The 24,949-nt window shown below is 51.4% G+C and overlaps 2 protein-coding genes across 2 annotated transcripts; one reads left to right on the top strand and one right to left on the bottom strand.

The window, feature by feature from the left end:
- The first annotated feature begins 263 nt into the window (after nt 1-263).
- LOC139051928 (uncharacterized) lies at nt 264-5,409 on the top strand. The gene is made up of 5 exons (XM_070528961.1): nt 264-873; nt 950-1,536; nt 1,921-2,044; nt 3,006-3,139; nt 4,215-5,409. The coding sequence occupies exons 2-5, from the start codon at nt 1,378-1,380 to the stop codon at nt 4,401-4,403; spliced, it is 606 nt and encodes a 201-aa protein (XP_070385062.1). The 5' UTR covers nt 264-873; nt 950-1,377; the 3' UTR covers nt 4,404-5,409.
- Nucleotides 5,410-17,238: 11,829 nt separating this feature from the next.
- Nucleotides 17,239-23,584, bottom strand: LOC139051950 (putative nuclease HARBI1). Its single transcript, XM_070529001.1, has 5 exons — nt 23,156-23,584; nt 22,919-23,063; nt 22,478-22,807; nt 19,545-19,672; nt 17,239-17,319 (listed from the first exon to the last, which is right to left on the bottom strand). Exons 1-5 carry the CDS (start codon nt 23,582-23,584, stop codon nt 17,239-17,241), a joined length of 1,113 nt encoding a protein of 370 aa, XP_070385102.1.
- Between the last annotated feature and the right edge of the window lie 1,365 nt (nt 23,585-24,949).

Genomic DNA, 24,949 nt, shown 5'->3' with positions numbered 1-24,949 from the left:
AGAGCTAATCGGTAGGTGGGCATCTTGAGCTATATTTCGCTTACAAAGCGACGCCGCCGCGTTAGTTGATGTCGGGCGACGTATCACTTCGCTTGTTATCGCTCAGCTGTACAAAACTCCAGGGAGGAAGAACTAGGGATGGTGGTGGTAGAAGGGAGTACGAGAAATCGTAAGCCCTGAGAGCACACGTTGCGTGTGAAAAGTTGGCCTTAAGCATGCGAGCTGGGGACGTATTCTGAAACGTTCGCCGCGGCGAACTTTTCGCCGCGGCGAACGTCACATTCGATAAGCCGACCGCCTGCTCACTCGTGACGTCAGCGCGCACTACCAGCGCGCGCTCTCGAACGCTTCGCATCGCGCGAGAGATTGCGCCCGGCGAGTGTAGAACGACTCGGGTGTGTCGTAATCGAGTCCAGTGGGCGTCGCTCGGTTCTGGGCACTGGCCACGGTTGGCTCCGGTCGCTTTATGTAAAGGAAATGAGAGAAAAAAGTGAGAAATGTTATATTTCAATGAATAAAGTGTGCTACAACTGACATAGTTGCGAAGCAACATTTGGGTGATATCATAAACCGACGGATTTTGTTTCTGCGTGTGTGTATGTCAGTCATCAAGCACCGCCAGAGGGGCGTCGTGTCAACATGGCGCCCTATTTTGAAAATGGGTAGAGCTGACAAAACACGAAAGGAACCGGCGTAGCGCGTGTGGGAGTTTTATTGTGGCCGTTTCAGTTTGAGAATGGGTGTGTGCAATGTTTTCGCGCACCGCCAAGGTCATGCAAAGAATGGCAAAGCTTCAGCGGAGCCCTCGAAGAAGACGCGCGGGACCCCGCTGTATAGTCGTCTGCTGGCCTTCTGCTACCGTCCGAAAATTTGGTAAGTGTGCGTTGCAAGCGTTGAGTTGTGAACAGACGGCAGTGTTCAAGAGCGTTGTTTTTCTACGAAATTGCAGGTTTCAAAAGAAGAAATAGCAGGAGGCTAATTATTTGTCGGAAATAAAGGCTACCATCCCAGAAAATGTGTTCATTTACTTGGCGGTCTTGCTCGCGCAGACGGCCAGTTTGCCTGTGTCTGTACATGAGCGAAGATCATCACAGCCATGCCTGCGCGTCAAATTACCATTCGGCAGGAGGAAATTATAGTAAATTTTATGGAAAGCAACCCCCGGCTTGCTAGTAGGTCGGGGGAATTCGATGGGGAATTTACGCCCGCAAAAAGGCAGGATTTGTGGAAGCAACTGGCGGCCCTTCTCAATGCAGAAGGGCCGCCAGTTAAGACTGAGCGAGAGTGGAGGCTGTGGTGGTGCAAGTTTGTGTACAGATGCAGGCGTGACGCGGGCAATCTTGCGGCCGAGCAAAGGTGAGTGAAAAGTAGGCTTTAATGAATGCGGTTCGTATTCTTACGAGCGCACTGTTTCCTTGCAGGGCAACCGGCGGCGGCCGACTGGGCGGCATCCGCGGCCGCGTCCTTCAGCTTTTAGGGAGCGGTGCCACCGGAGGCCTTGGAGAGGCCTTCTTCATGTCGACGAGCAGCTCGGAGGTGAGGATACTATTTTGCAGGTGTACTCTTGCGTTTTGCTTTTCGATGGTGATGCCAGTGCCTAAGAAGGTCAGAGAAGTGCACCGTGGCTGCACATAGCTGGAAATACACAGCAGCCTGAGGTGTGCACATTATGCCATCGTGGTGGACAACACATGCCCTGCGTAGTGACGTTTAGATCCTCTTAACTACTCGACCAATGAAGTGGTAGTGCAGGGTGAAGCAACTCGACCCTGTGTTGAAATTGAAATTGTGTTGTCTATAACTGTACGCCTTCCAAGAGAGGGTGCTGGTGTGGCACAGTGCAAAGTAGTAGCATATCGCATCTGAAAGGAAGTGTACAGGTGTTATAATGTCTCCTCCCTTACGTTGGCATATTACTAGGCCAGCCAAACACCACCTGTGGCGCCGGAGAGTGCAGTTGTAGAGCCGCAGCCGGGCACCAGTGGTACTGGGAGGCGTGCCTCAACAAGACCCGCCCGGCCAAGAAGGTCGAGGCCCAGCGAGGGTAAGCCACTATATGTATCACCTGTGGACACATGCAATGAGCACAACAAGCATAGGTGTCGTATGCATTTTTTTTTGCCAGGCCACGCCGTAGGGTGCGGCTTCGCGAGAGGAGAGCTTATGGTGATGTCCGCACAATGCGTTACACGGAATGTACGCACAGTGTCGTGCATGCTCCAGCAGTGCTTGATGCCGGCAGGCACGACTAACAGCTGCATTGTTGGGAGATAAAGCCTGAGAGGGTAGTGATGTTTAGGAAGTTAAAATGATGCAAAAAAGTTTTGCTTTAGCAATATGTCTAGTTGTTGTCCATTGCCCAAGTTGAGGTAGGTGCAAACCGAAGAGTGCACACGAAGTATAAATTGGAAGCGTTTAAAAGAATGGACATGACATCCTAAGGCTCATACTGGTGCCGCTGACATCGTGATAATCTGTTAAGTGCAAAAAATGAAGTATTGTATAGTGTACATTGTGTAGCGTGGAACTGGTGTCTACAGAAACGCTTCAATATTATACACTGTTAATTGCAACAACGCAGACAGTCTAGGGAGGAGTAACTGTCGGAGTAACGTGAGCCTTGTTAGCTATGCACAACCACCACTTAATAAAAGAACCTGTGTAGCAGTGCAGATGACACAATTTTCTGGATACGGAGCAATGTGCAGGAACTGCCGCTGTTGATTACATTTTCGCTCTCCGACCGCCTGGACAGGCTAGAAAGAAGTTCAGTTATTGTATACACTCTTGTGGTAGGGAACTACACTGCCTACATAAAGCAACGGACATCTGAGCCGAGGCACCAAATAATTCGCTGGTGTCGCGCTTGCAGTAGAAGTAATGCACATCGACAGTTGGAAGGATTATATGTCCTGTCACTGTGTGAGCCTCTGATGTGCCACGCATGCTCATTCTCCCTGTATTTGCAAGCATTCACCACATGTCTCACCATTTCTTTAAAGCAGCTGGTGCACGGAGCAGACCACCGCGCTCCGAGGGCGAGCTGCTCGAGCAGGCAGTGCTGGATGGTGAGCGGACTGTGCATGTTGCGCAGAGCCAAGTCACCATCCAGCGCGAATTACTTGCAGAGTCGAGAAAGGTATGCACTTCTCATGAGTAATGGTTCATTCAGTATAGTCAGCCATCATAAGCAGTGCTTTCGTTGGGTGCCTGCCTTGGGCACAATTCTTTAATGGAATGTGTGCTGGAAGGAGGATGGCAGTGTAGTGGTTGGTAATGAGCAGTAGTAGTGCCGTAAAGATTGGTAGGTGGTGCGACCAATAGGTTGTAGTGGCATTCGGCAAGTGAAAGGCCACAGGGATAGCAGTAACATCTGCTCTCATCGTGCAGTGTTTAGCGGATCTGTGAGGTTACTGAAAATACAGGCACCGAAGTATGTGCGTGGATGAGAGGTTGGATGGCGGGATGTGCTGCAGTGTGAGGACGACACTGTTATTTTGCTGCATGGAATGAATGCATAAGGCGGTAAGTTGCACTGCACGAGGAGCTTGTATTGCTGTTTTATCCATCCCACAAGCCGTACACTTGTAAGCACGTTATGTAGACTGCAGGATACATCTGAGGGCAGCGCCTGCATGAGTTTGTGTTGTTGTGGTAGAGTGGGGTTGGTATGTGCGATTCACAATTGGACGAATGCTGTTGTTGCAAACGAAACAATAACATGAAATATAATTCTGTACTAGCGTCCTTTGATATACAGGTCCCCCATATAACCAGAACTACTGGCCGAAGTGTGCCAGACATGTTGAGCAACTTACATTGGCAGGTGTGGTCCTAGACGCAACTAGCTCAGTGAAATATGGCGATGCGGGTCTGTAAATGTGGCACGAATAAATTTTGTATTACACCTGCTACCTTAACCTGCGTACCGGTTAGGAGAACGCACTGATATCCATACAGCAAAAACACGTCACTGAACGTTCACACTGGCATTTCCAGAAGTACACCCACTACGACACGTGTAACATAACTGTGAGGCTGCAAGAGGGAACAGTGCAAGTTGGTTCTTTGCGAATGCAACAAATCAGACAAGGTTGACTTCAAAGTGCATGACGTAACATTACATAGGTTCTGCAAACCAAACGAACACAACAGTGAACCCGCGTGAGTATACACCGTATGTGAAGCGCCTTCTTTCCCCCTTCCTCTCACAGCAAACCGCCGCGATGGAGCGCATCGCTGAATCGATAGACCGACTGGGCAACATCCTGGGGCGACAGGAAAGTAACCTGCAAGTGCTCCAGGAGCAGCTCACCCCACTAACCACGCTTGCTGCGGCACTGACGGTTTTCCTGCGGCAACAGAACCTGCCGCAGGGGAACCAGCCGCAGCAGCCCCAGTGATTTTTTTTCCCGTTGATTCCTCCTGCGTCAGCAGGACCTGACGCAGGAGGCCATTTATTTGTTATTTATTTCCTTTGTTTATTTGTTTGCCATTTATGTGCCAATTCTTGTAACCAATGTATTGAAGTGCTTTGTTATGTATTTATTGATTGCTTAATTTTTGTATTCGTTCCGTGTTATTAGTTCCTTGTTCATTGCTTGTGTGTTCGTTCGTTCATGTACCACACCGAATAGGCCTGTACTGTTTCTATTGTTGGAAAGAGACGTTAGCGTTGGTTCTTTACTATAAAGTGCTTGGATGAGTCTTTTCGCTGCACAACAGTGGTGTATGTACGCAGCAGTGCAACATATAAAACCGTTGATGCCCTGCCGAAAGACAAATGCACTTGTCGAAATGTTGGCTTCCGCTTTCAACATATGTGTACTGGAAGAAATGGCTGTGGCTTAGCTAAGGTTAAGCCCAGGATGCGAAGCATACTAGCCTTCATTTTATCGCGACAGCGTTAAGGAGCTCGTGTCGCAGAAAAGCCGGTGTCGTCGGCTCAGGTGTGCGTCGCTTCCTCAGGCTCACATTTCGTTGTCACGCCGAACGCTGCGTTGCTCGACGCTCACCGCGTCCGATGCGGGGCGCGTAGACGCTGCGCCGTAGCCCATTGTCTTACACCCCTTGGCGGGTCGACGGGAACGCTGTCGCGTTCCACTCTTGAAGGCGAAGCTTAAGCGTCCGCTTTGCAGGTGTTATGACGTCATATGGTAGCTACGCGGCCGTGCGCGGCGCAGCAAGGAAGAGCGTGGTTGTGCGGCTAGTATGCTTCGAATAAAAGACGTGGCCATATGCCAAAATGTTGCCTCCTGTGCTCACCTTGATCTCATTATGCTGATTGAAATGAATGTCCATGTCTCGCGCTCACCCTTTTTTTGTCGTGTTAGTGTGACAGCATTACGAGATTTCCGTATAGAGGTATGCAGATTCGTAATGAATTGTAAATGCACAGACACAGGCCATATTCACGGCAAAGAGGGTCTGCGATGTGCCATGCCATGTTACGCTTCATTTATTGAGTGTGCACATTTTTTGTGGAGGCACAGCAGTTGAAAAGTTTCGTGCTGCTGGAACATGTATTTCGTACCATGCGCAACGTTTGGTGTGTCAGTATTTTTTTGCAATGTACACACTGCTCAATGACTTTGCATTACTGCACAGCAACAACGTGTTATTGCTCAGCCGTCGGCATCACTGTGCAATGTTTGTATCGCTGGCAGGCGTTGTTCTACAGTGCGCTGCAGAAATGCAATTATTTCTTTGTGAATGGAATAAGCCTTCACCTTACATGCACGTGTGTGTGTAGCATCTGCACGGGACGCTTTGGAACACTTCGTTGCACTTTGTAATTGTTTAGTGAAATGCCCATCCATTAGCGCCCACTATTTCATACTGTGTCTACTGCTTTTAACCCTTGCATTTATTATCGACACTATGCACCAATGCAAACCACGGTGCCTATACTTGTGCTGCAGTGAACATACATGCACACATATTCACATGTCGCAGGAGGGTAGCAATTTTGCTTCGGCAGCATTTTGAAGTGAGACGTTCGCTTACCACGTAAGTGCACAGATGCATGCAAGCAGTGGGGGTGGCCGGATAAAAGCAGCATAATGCCACCTTGATTGGCCCCACCTCCACGTAAAACGCACAGCAAGGTGGGAGCAGTCATACATCATCTCCTTTGTGCGTTTCGCATGACCGGTGGACGTTTCGGGTTGCATTATGGACGTGTTTGCGTGTTGTTTTGCAATGACTGACGAACATCAAAATATCCTTCTCTGTCCTGCTTGGACAGCTGTATCCTGCTGCATGCACGTATGCAGGGAGCGCCATGTCCATATGTGTGTTTACATGAAGCTGCACCACCTCTGAACATGATGATCGCTCTCCGTTAACAGACTAATGAGGTTTCATTGGCAATGTCATGCATCCTGACCATTGTTGTGTCCCGTTCGCATAACACATAACATCATGATACGCTAAGCTTGTGTGGTCCATATGCATCGACACTGTTCGGTCTTGCAATGAACGGGTGGCGGTCTCCGTTGCCAAGCAACGGTAACTGCATATCAGATGAACTGATGCCGATAACTGTGTACATCTCTCTCAACTTCTTCAAGGCAGGTCTATTGTGGCTAAATGTGTAATGCCTATGTGAAGTTGTGTTTTGTTTTTGTGAAGCGTTTCCTTAACAGCCGAGTGTGTGAGTTAGTGTGAGTACTGCAATCATTAACAGAGCGTTCCACATGTGCACAAATCCGTGTAACTTGTGCCATGCCATTGGCCAATACGAATTATTAGCCATGCAGACAATGCGACGCATGATTTGGGATTATTGTGGGTGCATTGCGAACGCAGCATGTACGATGCAGTGTGCATACACATCGATGTGGTGAACTGTTTTGTTCGAAATGTGCCTTATTCCTCGATCATTTGAAGTGGTGCATATTGAGGTAGCGTGCTTACTGTGACAATGAGGTGAACGACAACTCATGAGTCGATGTGTTTAAGCATTTGTACTCGAGTAAACACGTGTGTCCGAAGGAGGTGCTGCAAGTACAACAAAACTTACATCATTTGAACACTGCAGCACATGATAACGTGCGGGAGGCAAGGTTAATATATTGTGGTCGTGTTGGTATCAGCAGAACGAGTAACAGTTCTACATATGCGCGCATGCACAGGCCATAATAAAGACGCAGTAACGTAACAGTCGCACCACAAAAAGACAACACTTACCACATGCACGAGTACAAGGGCACAACACACGGCACTCCAGCAAACAGCACAGAAAACAACTACATTAGAAAAACACAATGTCTTGGCATTATCCTGAAATTGACACTGCTCAGCAGTGCATCGATCCTCAGCTCACCTGCGTGGCTTCACCACACGACAGATGGAATTGTGCGCCACTGTTGGAAGCGTACTAAATGAAATGTATTGAACAGAAATGCTACAGTCCCAAGCAAAATATATGTGAACACAGAGAGGCACTGCACGTGTGATATTGAATTATATCAAGGTGAAAGTGACATTCTGCGAGACAGCAAGCAACATAGCCGGAACAAAATGCAATGTGGCCATTCGGAGTGTGCGAACCCCATTAATGACAAAGGTGTTACGAGAAATGCGGAATTTTGCACACTGGGAGGCGAAAATGTGAGGTGTGTTACGTTGCCGAACACTTGCAAACGGAAGGCATGTACCTGGGTCAATGTTTAACATTCTGCATCATTGCCACTTGAATGTACCGAATGATGTGAGACTGTTTACAGGCTGTGCTGTAACTGCACTGTGTAGCTGTGACATCAAAGGAATGCCTATCGGCTTTCCATGTGCCGGGTAAGCGAGGTATTTGAGAACACTTACACCTATTGCCGCAGACTGCTGCATGCTCATGAAAACTATGTATGCATGTGGCAATTCGTTGGTCGACCACCTATCTAGGAAAAGGCGGCCACGGCTCAAAAATGGAAGTGTACAGAGTTTGAAGCAGAAAATGAGACACCATGCAGACCTCCTCACCGTGGCTGCATACCGCAGCAACTGGGAAATTGATACCTTCCTGAATGGAGCGAAGTCTCGGGTGGAAGGTTTGGACAGAAGTGTGTGTGTGATTGCAATGGTGCGGCATTTGCGGCTAAAAGGAAAAGCACAGAGAGTGTTCAGACCCTGCCAGAACCCCGGATTCCCTCTGGCGGCTGCAAGTCATCGCGAGTGACCACCCAGGGAAGAAGATGCAAGACACTGCAAAGGAACTCCAGGTGGCACAGTCGACTGCCAGGCGCGCTGTGCACGACAGCGTGCGGTACCATTTATATGTGATGATGAGGGGGCAACTTACGTCCATTAAGACTCGGGAGGGCCACCTACTCGGCTGTGTTCCTAGCGATTGCTGATCAAGCTGTAGAGGCCCGAGCAGCCGCAAATGCTGCGGTATTTATTTTCCGATGAAAAGAACTTTGAGCACGACCGAAAACTCTCCTGCCGTAATGGCAGGTCGCTTTGTGCAAGTTCCAATGAGTTAGCTGCAGTGTTCTACACGGAATTTCCATCATCAACAACAACGGTAACACCATGCCGGCACGCTGGTTTGCAGAAGGTGTCCGCGTTAATGCTGCCGCGTACGCAGGGGTGCTCATCACTGCAACGCCCTGGACAGAGACTGTTTCTAGAGGAAAATGTTACGACGGTACTGCAACACCAAGCCCTCGCTCACACCGCCTGCATTACACAGGAGTGGTTTGCTGACAGCTTCCATGACCCTGTCATTCCCAACTGGAGACTTCGTACCTCTCCACATCTCTATCCACTCGACTAGCTCATCTGAGGCGGCATTGCGAGAGGTGCCAAGAAACAGCCAAATAATACGAAACGCTCGCTGAGGGCTGCCGTAGCTGCGTGAATGCGAACATTTGTAATGGCCCCTTAACCCCCTCACGCTGCCACGTGAGCACTTGAATGTGTTGTTGCTGAGGAGGGTGAATGTATTGACCAATTGTGGGAATGAAGCATTACGGAAGTTTCGCAAAAACAAATCTGTGTTTTGCCATAGATGCTCTGCTGTGCGTGAAGGCAAAAGTGTGCCCTCAAATACCTCGCGAACCCGGTACACGTACGTGCTGTTGAAAACGTTGCATACTTGAAGACGTGCATGCGCGGAAGGGTGGGACAATTGGGGAAAATAGTATGTTTTCAGAGGATTACAATCACATATGTTTTCAGGTACTGCTTGTAAAATTAGCAAATTGTGAAGACTGCAATGTTGTGCATCAAGTTCATGCAGCAAATGTGAATGTGTACAGCATGCAACACTACAACAGTGTTTGCACATTGCTTGTAATTGGTGTTGTCCGATCTGACAGACTGAAAATGAATAACAAAGTGCTATGGCCATTTCTTATGCGCGTGCTCATTGTGTGTACCTTATTGTGGTCACAACATGCTCTTAGGGTTCATTGCATGTTGAGACCCATCATGGCATTGCTTTGTGCGTGTACTGTGATTGCACCGCCACGTGTTCGGGGCGCATTTTAGGTTCTGTTAAGTGCTCCTCCACACGTGGTGTAGATGCTGGGTAGGAATGGAGCCTGCCGAGAAGTGAAGAGACTGCAGCTGTGGCGGTGTGATGGCGCGCTCCAGTGCGCGTGAAGAGGGGTCGGCTGTGGGTTCGCTTTCAAAGGTGTCGGGCGCCATTCGCAGAAATTCGTGGTCGGCAAGGCGCTGGCACATGCATGTAATATCAGCAATGCAGGTAGGATCCTTGGTGGCGAACACATTCAAGGCTGCAGTCACAATGCCTTTGAGTACAAGGCGTACTCTGTCGGTTTCCATCATCGAAGCGTTGAAAAGTCGGCCAAATGAGAGGACATCTTCTACATACGAGGTGTGGGACTTGCCTAGTTGCTGCTTTCGAGTGCGCAACAAACTGCCGGAGGACGAAAACCTTCTTCAAAGAATTCCAGCCGGGGAAGTCGATCTTGTGGGTGAATCAAGAAGCCTTCACTATGCCCTTGAGTTAGAAGTATGTGCGGCGTAGCCTAATCGCCTTGCCCCACCGGTTGCGTGAACTTACCCGGGCGCAGTTGTCAAGCCAATCCTGCACATCTCCACTCTGAAGACCAGCGAGCAGATGGGGATCGTGCAAGGGCCCAGAGATGATCCAAGGAGAGCATGTGGCAGACGTAGCCGAGATTGTAGATGTTGGTGTGTGTTATGGAGCGTCTTGCAGCCTGGGGGCGATAAGCTGGCACAAACGGCTACCTGAGCAAAGCTCCAGGACGTAGAGCAGGCGAGAAGGCGTTCCGGACCATAGGAGCAATCTCCACCACGTGTGACGTAGCAGTTAACACGACCTTGAACACGGCCCGAACACGTTGCAGCACAATGAATGTATTGCCAAGTTTGCATTGCGAGGTATTCAGATGCGATATGAACTGTGATCATGAGCTGCCATGTGTGCTCGGCCCCAACGTTACGTTGGACTCCTACTGTAAGGCATGCAATGTGCAGCTCGGTGTGGTGGCCACTTTGTGTGACTGCAACGCGCAACTTGATGCATCTTTTTAAATTGCAAACGTGCAAGCTAAGTACCATTGATATGTTCACGTGACACATTCGTCTGAACCAAGGAGTGCCTATTGGAAAATTGTGATCGCAACCCAGGGCAGAACCTGTCACGCATGCAAACTGAGAACTGTTCTATGCATGTTGACAAGGTGGCAGTGCTGCAGTGGGAAAGCTATTAAACATAATTTGTTACACATCAAAACACCGTGTGATCTACATGTGTGGCGTGCTTAACACATGTGTGTGATACATGGTGTGAAGTCATTTTTTGTATCACTGTACCCTTCAGTTTACTCGTTAGACAATTGGTGCACAAAATAAACTTGATTGGGTCGTTTCGTGCCACATGCACGTGCATCACAACGTCGACTCAGAGTTGATAAGTTAGCTGCCAAGTGAGATTAAAAATGCGATGATCCTCACGATGTCGCAATGCATGTAGCATCATCGTTACACAAAACAGGAAGTCTTGGGCTATGCTACCTGCATTGCCTCACCATGCACATGGATGGTGAAGTAAATTGCATGTAAATTCCTTGCTGCGATCACATTTGCAGCTGTCCTTGTGCTTCATGCTCGTTCATCTTCGTATCTTGCTATCGAGCCTGTTGCAACATTTCTCATGGAGGCGCAGACGGAGTTAAACATTTCTTTTCAAGCGTCCTTGCTCTGCATTGCACCACCTTCCCAAGTGAATCACTTCACATGCCCACTGTATGATACGTGTAGCGAATTGTCTGCCGTATGAGTTGCGGTCCGCTTGTAATGCCACACGTGTTGCCCTATCGCACCTATGGCAAAATGGTTCGACCCCTATTGCTTCACACAATTGTCCAACTTAACTGGCAAGGGTCATCCGCCACTGTATGACGGTGGCCATACGTACTTCGCGTGGGCAATGCGTTCTTCTTTGTGTGCACATGAATACCTCCCGATTATTTCGTAGAGCACTGCTTCGTGCCACATGGCACAGAATATGGCAGGTAATCTGAAGCGCAGTTCACTTTTGCGTTTGTGCCACAGACAAGATAGCGCGCCTCAATGGGGTCTAGCCTATTTTCAGAAAGCTGAAAGGCCCCATTCTGAGAGTGCATCACTAAGCATTGGCCCCTTTACTGGGCAATGGCGCTCACTCTTAAAGTGTGCCATACTCCTCTTCGTATTATGTGGTCAGAAATGCTGCGGCATCTCCTCACAACAAAAATTACTTCAATGGGCCGCAAGCACTTGTGCACCTTTCTTGCAGTCACGTTTCTGTACCCACAGCGTGGTGTAGGAGTTCATACAAGAATGTCACATACAAGATGTGCCAAAATGATCTTTAAATGAGCTTCCAGTGTCCTCCAATAAGCAAATGTACGAGGAGGTTCACACACGCTAGACAGAAACTGTCTGCCTCGCATCTTCTACGCACCTGCTGAATAGAACAATCGCTTTAAACACATGCATTTGCACTGTTTGCTTGTCAAAATTTATTATGGAACAGGATATGAGCAAGCATGTAATGTTTATGCGCTTTGCAAAACATGCAAGTAGCGCTGTTGGATGCTGTTGCATTCGCTCCCACCTCGGTTCTGTTTCCTCAGCTGCCACAAAACGATGCATGCGTGCTGTGCCTTCGTGATGCCAGACACATATCCTGTAGTGGCACATTTGTCCATGTAACGTCTGCAGAACCACAATTGATTTGAGCTCTACCTTCCCGTGTCAGCACCTCAGCAAGGCAACGTACACGTTTAGTTACGTTTCCTTCACATTGCATTGTGTCGCACACACTCCTACACCACCCCAAACATAATGTGTCAAGGGAGACATCATGTCCACTACACTATCCCACTTGCATACGGTTGTGCAATGCCAGCTGCTTGTATAGGTGGACACCTCCATTCCCAACCGCCTTGGGGCCAGGGCTTGTCCTGCTTTTACTGAACGAGGTAAAGGCACACTCTCACGTTTCCATCAAGTGCCAAGGAGGTGTGCTTCACACACTGAGCAGATCAGTAGCGCCAACGACGTATGAAATTCTATTGCAAACAATGTATTTTAGCCTTCACATCCTCACAAACGTAGAGTGTGTGTCCCCACGCATTGTGCAAAATCTCTTTAGTGCTGCTGGGAAAAAGATCTCCCTTGCGTCACGTGCAACTTGCAATGCGCACTGGTGCACCTTCACTGCTGCCAATGGTAACAGCTGTAGGGCAACGTTATGCATCATATATGATGACAATGCTAGGTATGTAGTCTACATAGGCCCCTGGTAATGAGGCGGCGATGGTGAAAAGAAGTCATCTGACGCTACGTCATTCGCCAAACGAGCCACGTTGAGCTTGAACACCATTGCAAAAGCTGTACAACCCGATTGCATTCTTGTATCAACTGTGGGGCCACAGAAGACGCTCAACAACTGCTGCAACAGCCCATTGTAGGAAAAAGCAAACACGAGTCAATTTCAGCGTGTCGTTGGCACCGCTCTGGGGGTGAAGTACTGAAATTGGGGTAATAAGCGTCTACCTTTCCAGAATCATTCCATGGCATGGTGGCGCTGCAGACTATGCGGAAGTTCTGTCTTTGCGGCTAAGGCACTTCACCAGCATGGTGCTGGATGGCAGTAATGATTCTTCGATTGCTACGGTCGCTTCAAAAATATTTGTTGCTACCATGGTGCTACACAGCCATGTTTGCTTTCCCAGTCAGACCTTCACGACCAGTCACACTGTGGCAAACAGCTTCCACACGAGGAAAGGCTCAACAGCGATTGGCAAATGGAGACTGTGCCTTGTTTACAGTGCACGTGTTGTATGCTTGGCAATACATGCGATTCCACTTAGTTGAATTCCTTCATGTGCAGATGTCTCATACGGACGCACAGCTGCATTAATTTCGCACTCGTATTCCGCAGCATCAGGCTATAGCACTGACTATCCACATGTTGCGAGCAGTTGCAACAATGTTGCACAGCTGCAGCAGCTAAAGCAATGTTACCATTGTCCTGTCTTCACGTAGGAGCACAATGCTTCTCGTCCCCTTAGGATCTGCTTGACTGTTCTTTGTTGGTCAAGACCACATCGGTCAATGACACACAGTATGCGTATGACTAAACAAGTCCCACAACAGCACATGCATCTGCAACACACAAGGATGAGAGAGCCGGTTTCATGGCATAGGAGCATCGGGAGGTAGAGTGCTGTGAAAGATACGATGCTTACGTGCTTAAAAAAGTATGCGTAACCACACTTTTAATGGCATTCCACGAGGAAGACCATTGCCGCCCATCAAGCAGTGGCAAGTGCACATGACATGTCCTAGTTGGCCTACTTTTCTCTAGCATACACAACCATCGGCGTTCAGTAGCTGGGCGCTGTGATGATAAGAGAAGCATGAAAGACATCGCAACGACTGCAACACTATTAATGTCACCGAATGACACCAATGTAATGTTAATGATGGAACGCTGCCACTGCCGTAACATCAGAAAGGCTAAAGAACAACATTAACGCACATGCGACAGGCTTGCAGCCACGAATGCAAACGTGTCGAACCGCACCAATGCTGCATTTACAAGGGTATTATTACGACATCACCATTAGGGCAACCAGAATGGTATGATCACAGTTGCATTATTGAAACAGGCACACTTGTGTGACGACACTGCAGTGTTCACAACTGCTGCAAAGTGAAAACGACAACGAAGACAGAGAAAACCGCGTTTGCCGTGGCGCGAGACTGGTGTCATTGCATGTGCCGGAGCAGCTTGAGAAGATCTGAACAAAGTGCTGTCACTGAATAAACGGGCGCAGTGTTCCCGTTCTTGTGTGGCCTTTACTGTGCTCCTGGCCGTCCGGCCGGATGCTGTTCTCGCCTGGTAGCAGTCATAACAGTTGATTTATAACAGTGGCGACGAGCTACGAACCGCAACCCTGATGACGGCGAACACTCCTGCCATGGCGTACCAAGTTCCACATTTCGCCGACGCCAAGGACAAGTGGTCGTCAGACTACATCAGAGTCGAGTCGTACTTCAAGGGTAACGACATCGTCGACGACACTAAAAGAGCGCTTCTCATCTCGGCACTGAGCTCGAAGCCTATCGACGTACTGAGTGGACGTTGTGCCCCACGAAAGGTGAGCAAGTTAACTACGCGGAAGCGGTTACCATGCTCGAAGAATTTTACGCACCCCCGCCAAATGAGATAGCCGCAAGCTTCAAGTTCTTCACCCGCATTCAAAGGGAAGTGAAATAAGCTCAACAGGTTATCGTAGAGCTTTCGCGCCTGGCTGATAAACGTAAATTTGGGGGCCATGTTGAACCGCCTGCTGCGAGACAGGATCGCGTGTGGAATTCGCAGCAGTGACGTGCACAAAGCACTGCTTTCTCACCAGAAACTGACATAGCAGGAGGCACAAAACATTGTGCTTGCAGCAGAGGCTGCACGACAGGGTGTTCAGCTTATGAAGCAGACGGAACCGAAAGAAGAGCCCGAGCGTCACAGACTAGCGGGCGATCAACCGCATCGACAGGCAGGAAAAACCTGTAGTCAGGCGAGTGGATCGTCTGAACGTTGTCATCGGTGTTGAATCCGCTAGCACGGCGAGGCGACTTGTGCATTTAAACATGCCTAATGTTTCAACTGTAGCAAGAATGGGCACATAGCTGCCCTGCGTCGATCTAAGGAAAAGCGACCGCACCAGAGCTTGGCGCTGAGCAGTGGCTCAATCGAAAATGCCGCAGCCAAGCTCTCCGCACAGTTGTATACACTAAATCCACAACCAACCGCAGACAGCGGAGTCGTCAGCCCGGTACGATGCAATTTTTGCTGGGGTGGAGCCGACATCATGACAGAAATTGACACCGCCTCACTCGTGCACGTGGTGCCCTGGGACGTCTACTGCCAACATCACACAAGGTAGCCCCGCATTGAAAAATCCACCTTGAGGTAGTCATGCTACTCGGGTCCGTTGCGTACAGCCGGGAAGCTAACGCTCCCAGTTTCATTCTGCGGTACGACTGCCACGGCATCAGTGACCGTTGTTCGCGCCTGCCGGCCCGATCCTGTGTGGCCGTGATCTCATCCAGATTCTGAACAACGAAGGGGCCGCGGTTTTGAGCGTGTCCAGCATTAAAGAGCAAGGGCTAAACTTGCAAGCGATCCTGTGTGAGTACGAGGACGTGATTGCACCTGAACTGGGTCTGTTCAATGTTCCGCCCACTCATCTATACATACAGGAGGATGCAGTTCGAAAGTTCTTCAAAGCCGGGCCACTTCCATATGCATAGGGACGAAACGTTTCATACGAGCTGGACAGGCTTGATCAATTCCGCGTCCTGTCCCCGGTGGCTCACTTAGAGTGGGCGACGCCGATAGTTCTGGTAATGAAGATGGAACAGTTCGATTGTGTGGCGATTACAAGCTAACGGTAAATGCCAGCTGTGTGATGGAGCAGTACCCACTCCCAGTAATCAATGACCTTTTTTGCTGTACTGCACGAGGGTGGCGTTTACAGCACATTGAACCTTCGAGACGCCTGCAACCACGTTCCCCTGTATGAGCAATCAAAGGAGCTGACGGTCATCACCACATCGGGGATTATTTTGCTTTAATCGCCTGCCATTTGGTGTTTCTTCTGCCCCAGCTATCTTTCAGCGAATAATGGCCAGCGTCCTGAACCGGGACGCTGGCCGGGAGTCCAGGCGTACTTTGACGACGTTCTGGTGGCCGAGAAGGGGAACAACGGCAGAAAGAACCTCAAGGCAGTTCTCCAGCGCTTTCGAGAGTACGCAGTCAGGCTAAGGAAGGACAAGTGCACCTTCAGGATGCCTGAGGTTTCGTATCACGGCTGCAAGATCAGTACTGGAGGGCTGCAACCTCTGCAGAAGAACATGGATGCTGTCATAAGGGCGCCAACCCCCAAGAACGTGAGCGAGCTGCGATCATACTTTCGTCTTCTCACGTATTTCAGCAAGTTCCTTCTGAATATGACCACTCTGATATCACCGCTCTACGATTTGCTAACCAAAGAACGTCGATGGAATTGCGGCTTTCAACAACGGGAAGCGTTTCAGAAGTCAAAAAACGCTTTATGTAATGCCAAAATGCTCACTCACTTCGATCCCTCACTGCCGCTGCGATTGGAGTGCGATGCGTCACCCAACAGGATCGGAGCGGTACTGTCCCATCGCACTGGCAACGTTGACAAGCCTATAGGTTTTTGTGCTCGAAGACTTTGCAAAGGGGAATGGAATTATTCCCAACTGAAGCGTGAAACGTTGGCCCTAGTGTTTCGGGTAGGATAGTTTCGGGACTACCGTCCGGGAATAACGTTCATCTTCATCACATCTCACAAGCCGCTGGTGGGTCTATTTTGCGAAGATCATCCCACGCCCACTATGGCTGCCGCACGAATTCAGCATTGGTCCTTGCTGCTGGGTACATAGCTGTACAAGATAGAGTACAAACCTGGCTCGGACAACCTGAACGCTGACGCACTCAGTCGGCCTCCTCTAGAAACCACTGACAACACATCAGAGGAGCTACACGAGTTCGTGCACTCGCTGCAGCAGCTGGATGACGTGCCCCTTTCGTCGCAAGCATTGAGACAGTAAACCGAGAAAGGTGAAGTACTTGGAAATGTCAATTCCTACATACTTCATGGTTGGCCAAAGAAGTATGTAGCACCCGATCCGTAGTTGGACCCATACTTCGCACGAAAAAGTGAGCTAACCGTTTCCAAAGGTCTCATTTACTGGGGTCACAGAGTCGTGATTCCCGAGGTTGCTCGTGGTGACATGCTGCAATTCCTGCACGAGACGCACCAGGGAATGTCAGCAATGAAGTCGTTGGCCCGTACTTTCGTGTGGTGGCCGGCCATCGACGGAGCTATCGAACAAATCAGTAGGAAATGTACTACATGCACACAAGCAAACGCAATGCCACCGGCAAAAATACTAGTAAACTGGCCACTAACGCATGAGAATTGGTCACGTGTCCATTTGGGTTATGCTGGTCCAGCGAACAACAACATGATCCTAGTGGCCATAGATTCACATTCAAAATGGGCGAAGCAATTCCAGTGCGTCGTGCCACAGCACAATCGACAGTTACATCCTTGCGTGACATCTTCAGCAGGCTGGCCATACCATGATGCATTGTGGCAGACAACGGAACTCAGTTCACGCCAGAGACAATCACGAAGTTTGTGACAGGAAACAGCATAAAGCACTTCAGTACTGCACCGTATCACTCCCAATCGAACGGGCTTGCTGAACGCGCCGTGCGGACGCTGAAAGATGGCATCAAGAAGGTTGGGTCAGGTGACTTGTCTTAGCGATTGGCAAAAGCGCTCTTTAGCTACCTTATAACGCCCCTGGATGATCACTGTCTCAACAACTTTTGGGATACCAGATCCGTTCTCGGTTGGACGCATGCCTTCCACCACCTGTAGCCTTCCTTATCAGTCCACAGGCAGATCAAGAAAACAAGCTGATCCCGGGCACTCCTGTTCTAACTCAAGTGTTATGACTGCACACCTGCTATCGAATCGCAGTGTCAGTAAAGCATCATGGAAGTGACAGCAGCGAATGTATACTGCCAACTCAAGAGAAGAAGCAGAGACGTGAGAACAATGCCGTGCTGGCATTGAAAAGACGCCAATGGTAACATAATGGTGCCATTACAATGTCAGTGCGAGCAAGAGTGCGCTAGAGTGGAAATTCTGACAACAGATACGTGATGCTGAAGTTATTGCAATGTTACAAGATGATGATAGCAGTGGTGTTACGAAGGTAAAATAACTGCTACGATATGGTAACGATGGCATGACATCTAAAGATGTGGTATTGCAGTAGTGCACTATCATGAATTGACAGCATCAAGAAAACATCGTTTTGTTTTCAGATGTGGTGCACGCCTCGCTGCACCATGTCATCACGTCCTGCCACCTTCCACGGCACATATAGTGTTTACACTACATATGATGCACACGAATCTTGCACTTTTAACGCGATAGCGTTAAGGAGCTCGTGTCGCAGAAAAGCCGGTGTCGTCGGCGTCGGTGTTTGCGGCGTTGACCGTGAGCGATAAATCACGGCAGGCGCTTCATAAATAAAAAGGTACTTCCAAGATTGGCCCGGTGGGAATCGAACCAGGGTCTCCGGAGTGTGAGACGGAGACGCTACCACTCAGCCACGAGTTCGATGCTTCCAAGCGGTGCAAACGCGCCTCTAGTGAATGCGGTGTTGCCTTCGAAACGAGCCGTGGAAAGTTATACTGCGGTGTATATCGGTAATTATGAACATGTAACGTACAGAAGTCCCAATTACGAAGTGCGTTTCCGCTGCATTTCTTCTGCGCTTTCCGCACACGCAGAGCCATCTTGCGGCAAACACAGAAGACCCCCTCCTCTCAATGTACGGCGCTGCCCCGACAGGAGGCGCGCCGCGCGCGCATTGGGACCGCTGCGAGGCGCGTCGCGGGACTCCCTCTCCCCTGACGACGCTTCGCCGTGCTCCCGGTCCTTTCTTTAGATTACTATCTATCTCTCTGCCCGTGCCGATCGCGACGTTTGGCTGGCGTAGATCGTTTCCCCTCCGAGACACCGAGTTCTTTGGTTCGTCCCGTTCGCTCAGGCGCACGTTTCGTTGCCGCGCCGAACGCTGCGTTGCTCGACGCTCACCGAGTGATAGGTGGGCGCTAAGTCCGATGCGGGGCGCATCGTCAGTGATCGCTGTGCCGTAGCGCATTGTCTTATACCCCTTGGCGGGTCGACGGGAACGCTGTCGCGTCCCACTCTTGAAGGCGAAGCTTAAGCGTCCTCCAATTTTTCTTTTCCTGACCCTGCACACAAGGGTGTGGCGTTAGTGGTGCGATGACACATCATCATCCATGCCAGCAAGGCTGCAATGCTGTGAGAATAGCGAAATTGCATGATGCAAACGGATTCACACGAACGATGGCGTGCTGGTTGTGGAGATGACTTGCAATCACATTCACATCACCTGCCTCACTGATCTGCTCCTATTCCCACTGAATGCAGCGTTTCCTGGCCCTGCGCCTGGTGCTGCCGCAACGATGCAGCCAGGAAGTAGTAGGGATACCAGTGGCACGACAGCCAGAACACATTATTGTAGCTTCGACCCTTGCATTCCACAAGACCTGTTGAACAAGGCAGCAGCTAGCATAAGGCACGGCTGAGCAGCGCAAGCCGTTGCCTAGACACTGCACAAGAAGCTCCCCCTTAAAAGAAAGCCGAGAAACCTCACCACAAACACAAACACCTCTATCACAATAAGGAATGTTGGCACGTGTAGGTCAGGTGGGGCAACCAACTGCCACAAAACCACACACACTTCTAATGCCCCAGCAGATGGTGGCAGGTGTCGGCACACTGGAGCAGCAAGGAGGCACGACTTGACATAAAACCATATACACTACGAGCGCACAAACACGCGTGTCAGCACAAGGGAGCAGGAAAGGGGAGGCACTTTCAGCCGAAATGCGGTGAACACTTGTAATGCAGAAGGGGGCATCGACAGGTGCCTTGCACGTGGGAGCGGCAAGGGGAGGCAGCAACAAAACCACAAGCACAGCCAGCACAGGAGGCACAAGTGTCAGCACGTGAGAGCGTCTGGCACAAAGGGACGCACACTGCTCGGGCAGAAGGGGGGGGTGACAGGTGCCTTGCACTTGGGAGCGGCAAGGGGAGGCAGCAACAAAACCACTAGCACAGCCAGCACAGGAGGCGCAAGTGTCAGCACGTGAGAGCGTCTGGCACAAAGGGACGCACACTGCTCGGGCAGAAGGGGGCGGTGACAGGTGCCTTGCACGTGGGAGCGGCAAGGGGAGGCAGCAACAAAACCACAAGCACAGCCAGCACAGGAGGCGCAAGTGTCAGCACGTGAGAGCGTCTGGTACAAAGGGACGCACACTGCTCGGGCAGAAGGGGGCGGTGACAGGTGCCTTGCACGTGGGAGCGGCAAGGGGAGGCAGCAACAAAACCACAAGCACAGCCAGCACATGAGGCGCAAGTGTCAGCACGTGAGAGCGTCTGGCACAAAGGGACGCACACTGCTCGGGCAGAAGGGGGCGGTGACAGGTGCCTTGCACGTGGGAGCAGCAAGGGGAGGCAGCAACAAAACCACAAGCACAACCGGCACAGGAGGCGCAAGTGTCAGCACGTGAGAGCGTCTGGCACAAAGGGACGCACACTGCTCGGGCAGAAGGGGGCGGTGACAGGTGCCTTGCACGTGGGAGCAGCAAGGGGAGGCAGCAACAAAACCACAAGCACAGCCAGCACAGGAGGCGCAAGTGTCAGCACGTGAGAGCGTCTGGCACAAAGGGACGCACACTGCTCGGGCAGAAGGGGGCGGTGACAGGTGCCTTGCACTTGGGAGCGGCAAGGGGAGGCAGCAACAAAACCACAAGCACAGCCAGCACAGGAGGTGCAAGTGTCAGCACGTGAGAGCGTCTGGCACAAAGGGACGCACACTGCTCGGGCAGAAGGGGGCGGTGACAGGTGCCTTGCACGTGGGAGCAGCAAGGGGAGGCAGCAACAAAAATTGGAGGACGCTTAAGCTTCGCCTTCAAGAGTGGGACGCGACAGCGTTCCCGTCGACCCGCCAAGGGGTATAAGACAATGCGCTACGGCACAGCAATCACTTACGATGCGCCCCGCATCGGACTTAGCGCCCACCTATCACGCGGTGAACGTCGAGCAACGCAGCGTTCGGCGCGACAACGAAACGTGCGCCTGAGCGAACGAAACGAACCAAAGAACTCGGTGTCTCGGAGGGGAAACGATCTACGCCAGCCAAACGTCGTGATCGGCACGGGCAGAGAGATAGATAGTAATCTAAACCGGGAGCCCGGCGAAGCGTCGTCAGGGGAGAGGGAGTCCCGCGACGCGCCTGGCAGCGGTCCCAATGCGCGCGCGGCGCGCCTCCTGTCGGGGCAGCGCCGTACATTGAGAGGAGGGGGTCTTCTGTGTTTGCCGCAAGATGGCTATGCGTGTGCGGAAAGCGCAAAAGAAATGCAGCGGAAACGCACTTCGCAACTCGTGTAATTGTGACTTCTGTACGTTACATGTTCATAATTACCGATATACACCGCAGTATAACTTTCCACGGCTGGTTTCGAAGGCAACACCGCATTCACTAGAGGCGCGTTTGCACCGCTTGGAAGCATCGAACTCGTGGCTGAGTGGTAGCGTCTCCGTCTCACACTCCGGAGACCTGGGTTCGATTCCCGCCGGGCCAATCTTGGAAGTTGCTTTTTATTTATGAAGCGCCTGCCGTGATTTATCGCTCACGGTCAACGCCGCCGACGCCGACACCCGACGCCAACGACACCGGCTTTTCTGCGACACGAGCTCCTTAACGCTATCGCGTTAAAACCACAAGCACAGCCAGCACAGGAGGCGCAAGTGTCAGCACGTGAGAGCGTCTGGCACAAAGGGACGCACACTGCTCGGGCAGAAGGGGGGGGGGGTGACAGGTGCTTTGCACTTGGGAGCGGCAAGGGGAGGCAGCAACAAAACCACAAGCACAGCCAGCACAGGAGGCGCAAGTGTCAGCACGTGAGAGCGTCTGGCACAAAGGGACGCACACTGCTCGGGCAGAAGGGGGCGGTGACAGGTGCCTTGCACTTGGGAGCGGCAAGGGGAGGCAGCAACAAAACCACAAGCACAGCCAGCACAGGAGGCGCAAGTGTCAGCACGTGAGAGCGTCTGGCACAAAGGGACGCACACTGCTCGGGCAGAAGGGGGCGGTGACAGGTGCCTTGCACGTGGGAGCAGCAACGGGTAAACTGCTCCGGCCTAGCGTTGCAGGCGACGTGCGTGGCAAACCGCTCTCTGCACATGCTGCAAGTGGCGATTGCGAGCAATCGACAGTATTGCAATCTGCCTTGTACGTGCCGCCCTCCCGCGCAAATACAGTGCCCGTCTGGCCCGAGGTGGTTCACCCTGTCCTGCGCTGCTTGAGCCATGCGGACGGTCGCCGTCGTCGTCGTCTCCTGAGTACACGCGGCCCGTGTGCGGCACATCTTCGTCAATGCACAGATTGTGCAGTGCCGCACACGCTGCCACAATCGTCGCTGCCTTTTTGGGCCCGTAATGCAAGGCGCGGTGCCGCTGCAGACATCGGAATCGGCTCTTCATGACGCCGATGCACCGCTCCACCGCTGACCTTGCGGAAGTGTGCGCGGCGTTGTAGCGCCCTTCCGGTGTGTGCGGGGCAGGGTGGCCGGGCGCAGGTGTCAGGAGCCACGGCTCCAGGGGGTACGCACTGTCGCCTGCACATAGAAAGATAGCAGTCACTTTTTCCGCCTTCTTACGCGACATAGGACATCACACACACGCATCGAGTACAGTTTTCTTTTGAGAGCAACTTCGTCACTACTCACCAAGAAGGTACTCTCCGTATTGGACGGCAATGCGGCCGCTGGCAATGCGCCGGCGAAGCGACGCGTACCGCCACACGTGCGCGTCGTGGCACGACCCAGCGAATCGCGGGTCAACGTGCAGGACCCTCAAGTCCGAGTCACACACCTGAAACACATTGCAGACAATTGTGTTACGGTGATGCCAATGGCTGTCCATTAATTTTTGTTCCATTACATGCAATTTCGTTTACAACTTACCACCATTGCATTCAGGGCGTAATAGCCCTTCCGGCACCAATACGTTGCCTTCTGGGCAGGAGGGAGGTTCGGGGCGACGATGGCGATGAACGTGCCATCCACGCACCCAATCACGCCGCCGAGCCTGCCCCGCTGCAAGAACCCTTGCTTAATTGCAGCTCGCTCGCCGGCGGTGCGTGGGAAGGCCACCCATCCTTGCTCCTTCCCAACCTGAACAATGGACCGCGCGACTTTTGCAATGCAGCGGCTTACAGACGCCTGCGACATGTCGATGGCCGCCTCACTGCCGACTGACGACTGGAAGCTGCCAGTTGCAAAGAACCTGAGGGTACAGAGGACTTGGTCCTCAACGCTCAGGCCCCCCGCGGTCGGCGGCTCCAGCAAGTGGGCAAGCTCGCTGCAAAGCAGCCGGACGGCACTCTTCGTCATCCGGAAATGGCGCCGAAACGCTGCTCCCCTCATGGCGAAGGCGTCACGGCTGGAGCGGGTATGTTGTTCCCGCCGTCGCGCGAGGAACCACGCGAGCAGTGCGTTGTTCATGGCGCTGCTCAAAAACACTGCCACCCACACGTGTCACTAGCACAAGGGAACACAGCCTGGAAACAACAAACAACAACAATCGCCTGGAAACAACACGCGCACCACGCCATCAAAAACTCTGCTATAAGCTACCACCTAACTACCCTGCTAGACTCCACCAGCAACCGAACGCCAAAAGACGTGTTCGCTTATTCAATATATGTCCGGAGCACCCATTGACACCGTGACGTTAAATGACGTAGACAGGAACTACCAGGTGGCGCAAGTGAGTTTCCGGTTTTGTCAAATCAGCCATTCAGCGCGCGCCGCTACGGCGGAGGCGTGGCCAGTGCGAAAAGTTCGCCGCGGCGAACGTTTCAGAATACGTCCCCTGCTGCACCAGCTAATCACTGCTGCACCAGCTAATCTAGTGTGTTCAGCTGTGCATTCTCTTGGAGAGCAACGATCGGGTTGTTGCGGGGAAGGCAAGTGATGACCCTCATTGCCTCGCGATTAACAGCTTCAAGGCGATACCATTGTGCCCTCGTCAAATGCTGAAATTGGGCTTGGTAAACAAGGCGTGGTTGCACTACCGTCTTCACCGAATGTCGCTCAACATATAAGCGAGCGCCACCCGTTTTAGGAGCGATGCGCCTAATCAGACTCAACGTCTGAATCGCCTGCTTTTTAGCGCTGGAGAGCCAAGCAGTTTCGGTTCCCGACTCGTGGACCGTCAGACCAAGAATTTTTATAGTTGAACATTGTTGAAGTGGTGTTCCGGATAGATGAAGATGAATGGGTGTTGCAGAGAGTTTGCGCCGGCCCCAGCGACTGGCGACTGGCATGTAAGCAGATTTGCTGACAGAAAGCCTAAGGCCGACCGAAGAAGTATAAGTCGACGTCATATCTAAAGCTGATTGAAGGACAGCGGCTTGAGTCTGCAGGTGATGATGAGTGTTCCAAACCATGATGTCATCAGCGTACAAGAACTTTATGTCGGGTATATCATGTAAGCGCCATGCAAGCGGCATGAAAGCAATATTGAATAATGTGGGTGACAATACTGATCCCTGGGGTACGCCGCGAAGAGAGACAAATGAGCCGACAGCGTCACCACTGAAGCGAATTGCAAAGTGTCGGTCTTCGAGGAAAGATTTGACAGAATTTCGTACTCTACGGGGAAAATGCAGCACGTCAATTGAAGCCAAGATGACAGCATGACTGATGTTATACGTCCTTTCGACGTCCATAGCGAGGACAGTACGGATAGTGTGG

The sequence above is a fragment of the Dermacentor albipictus genome, unplaced genomic scaffold, assembly GCF_038994185.2.
Source record: "Dermacentor albipictus isolate Rhodes 1998 colony unplaced genomic scaffold, USDA_Dalb.pri_finalv2 scaffold_16, whole genome shotgun sequence".
Lineage (NCBI taxonomy): Eukaryota > Metazoa > Arthropoda > Arachnida > Ixodida > Ixodidae > Dermacentor > Dermacentor albipictus.
Note: the sequence above shows the minus strand (reverse complement) of the source record. Positions and strands in the feature narration are given on the sequence as shown.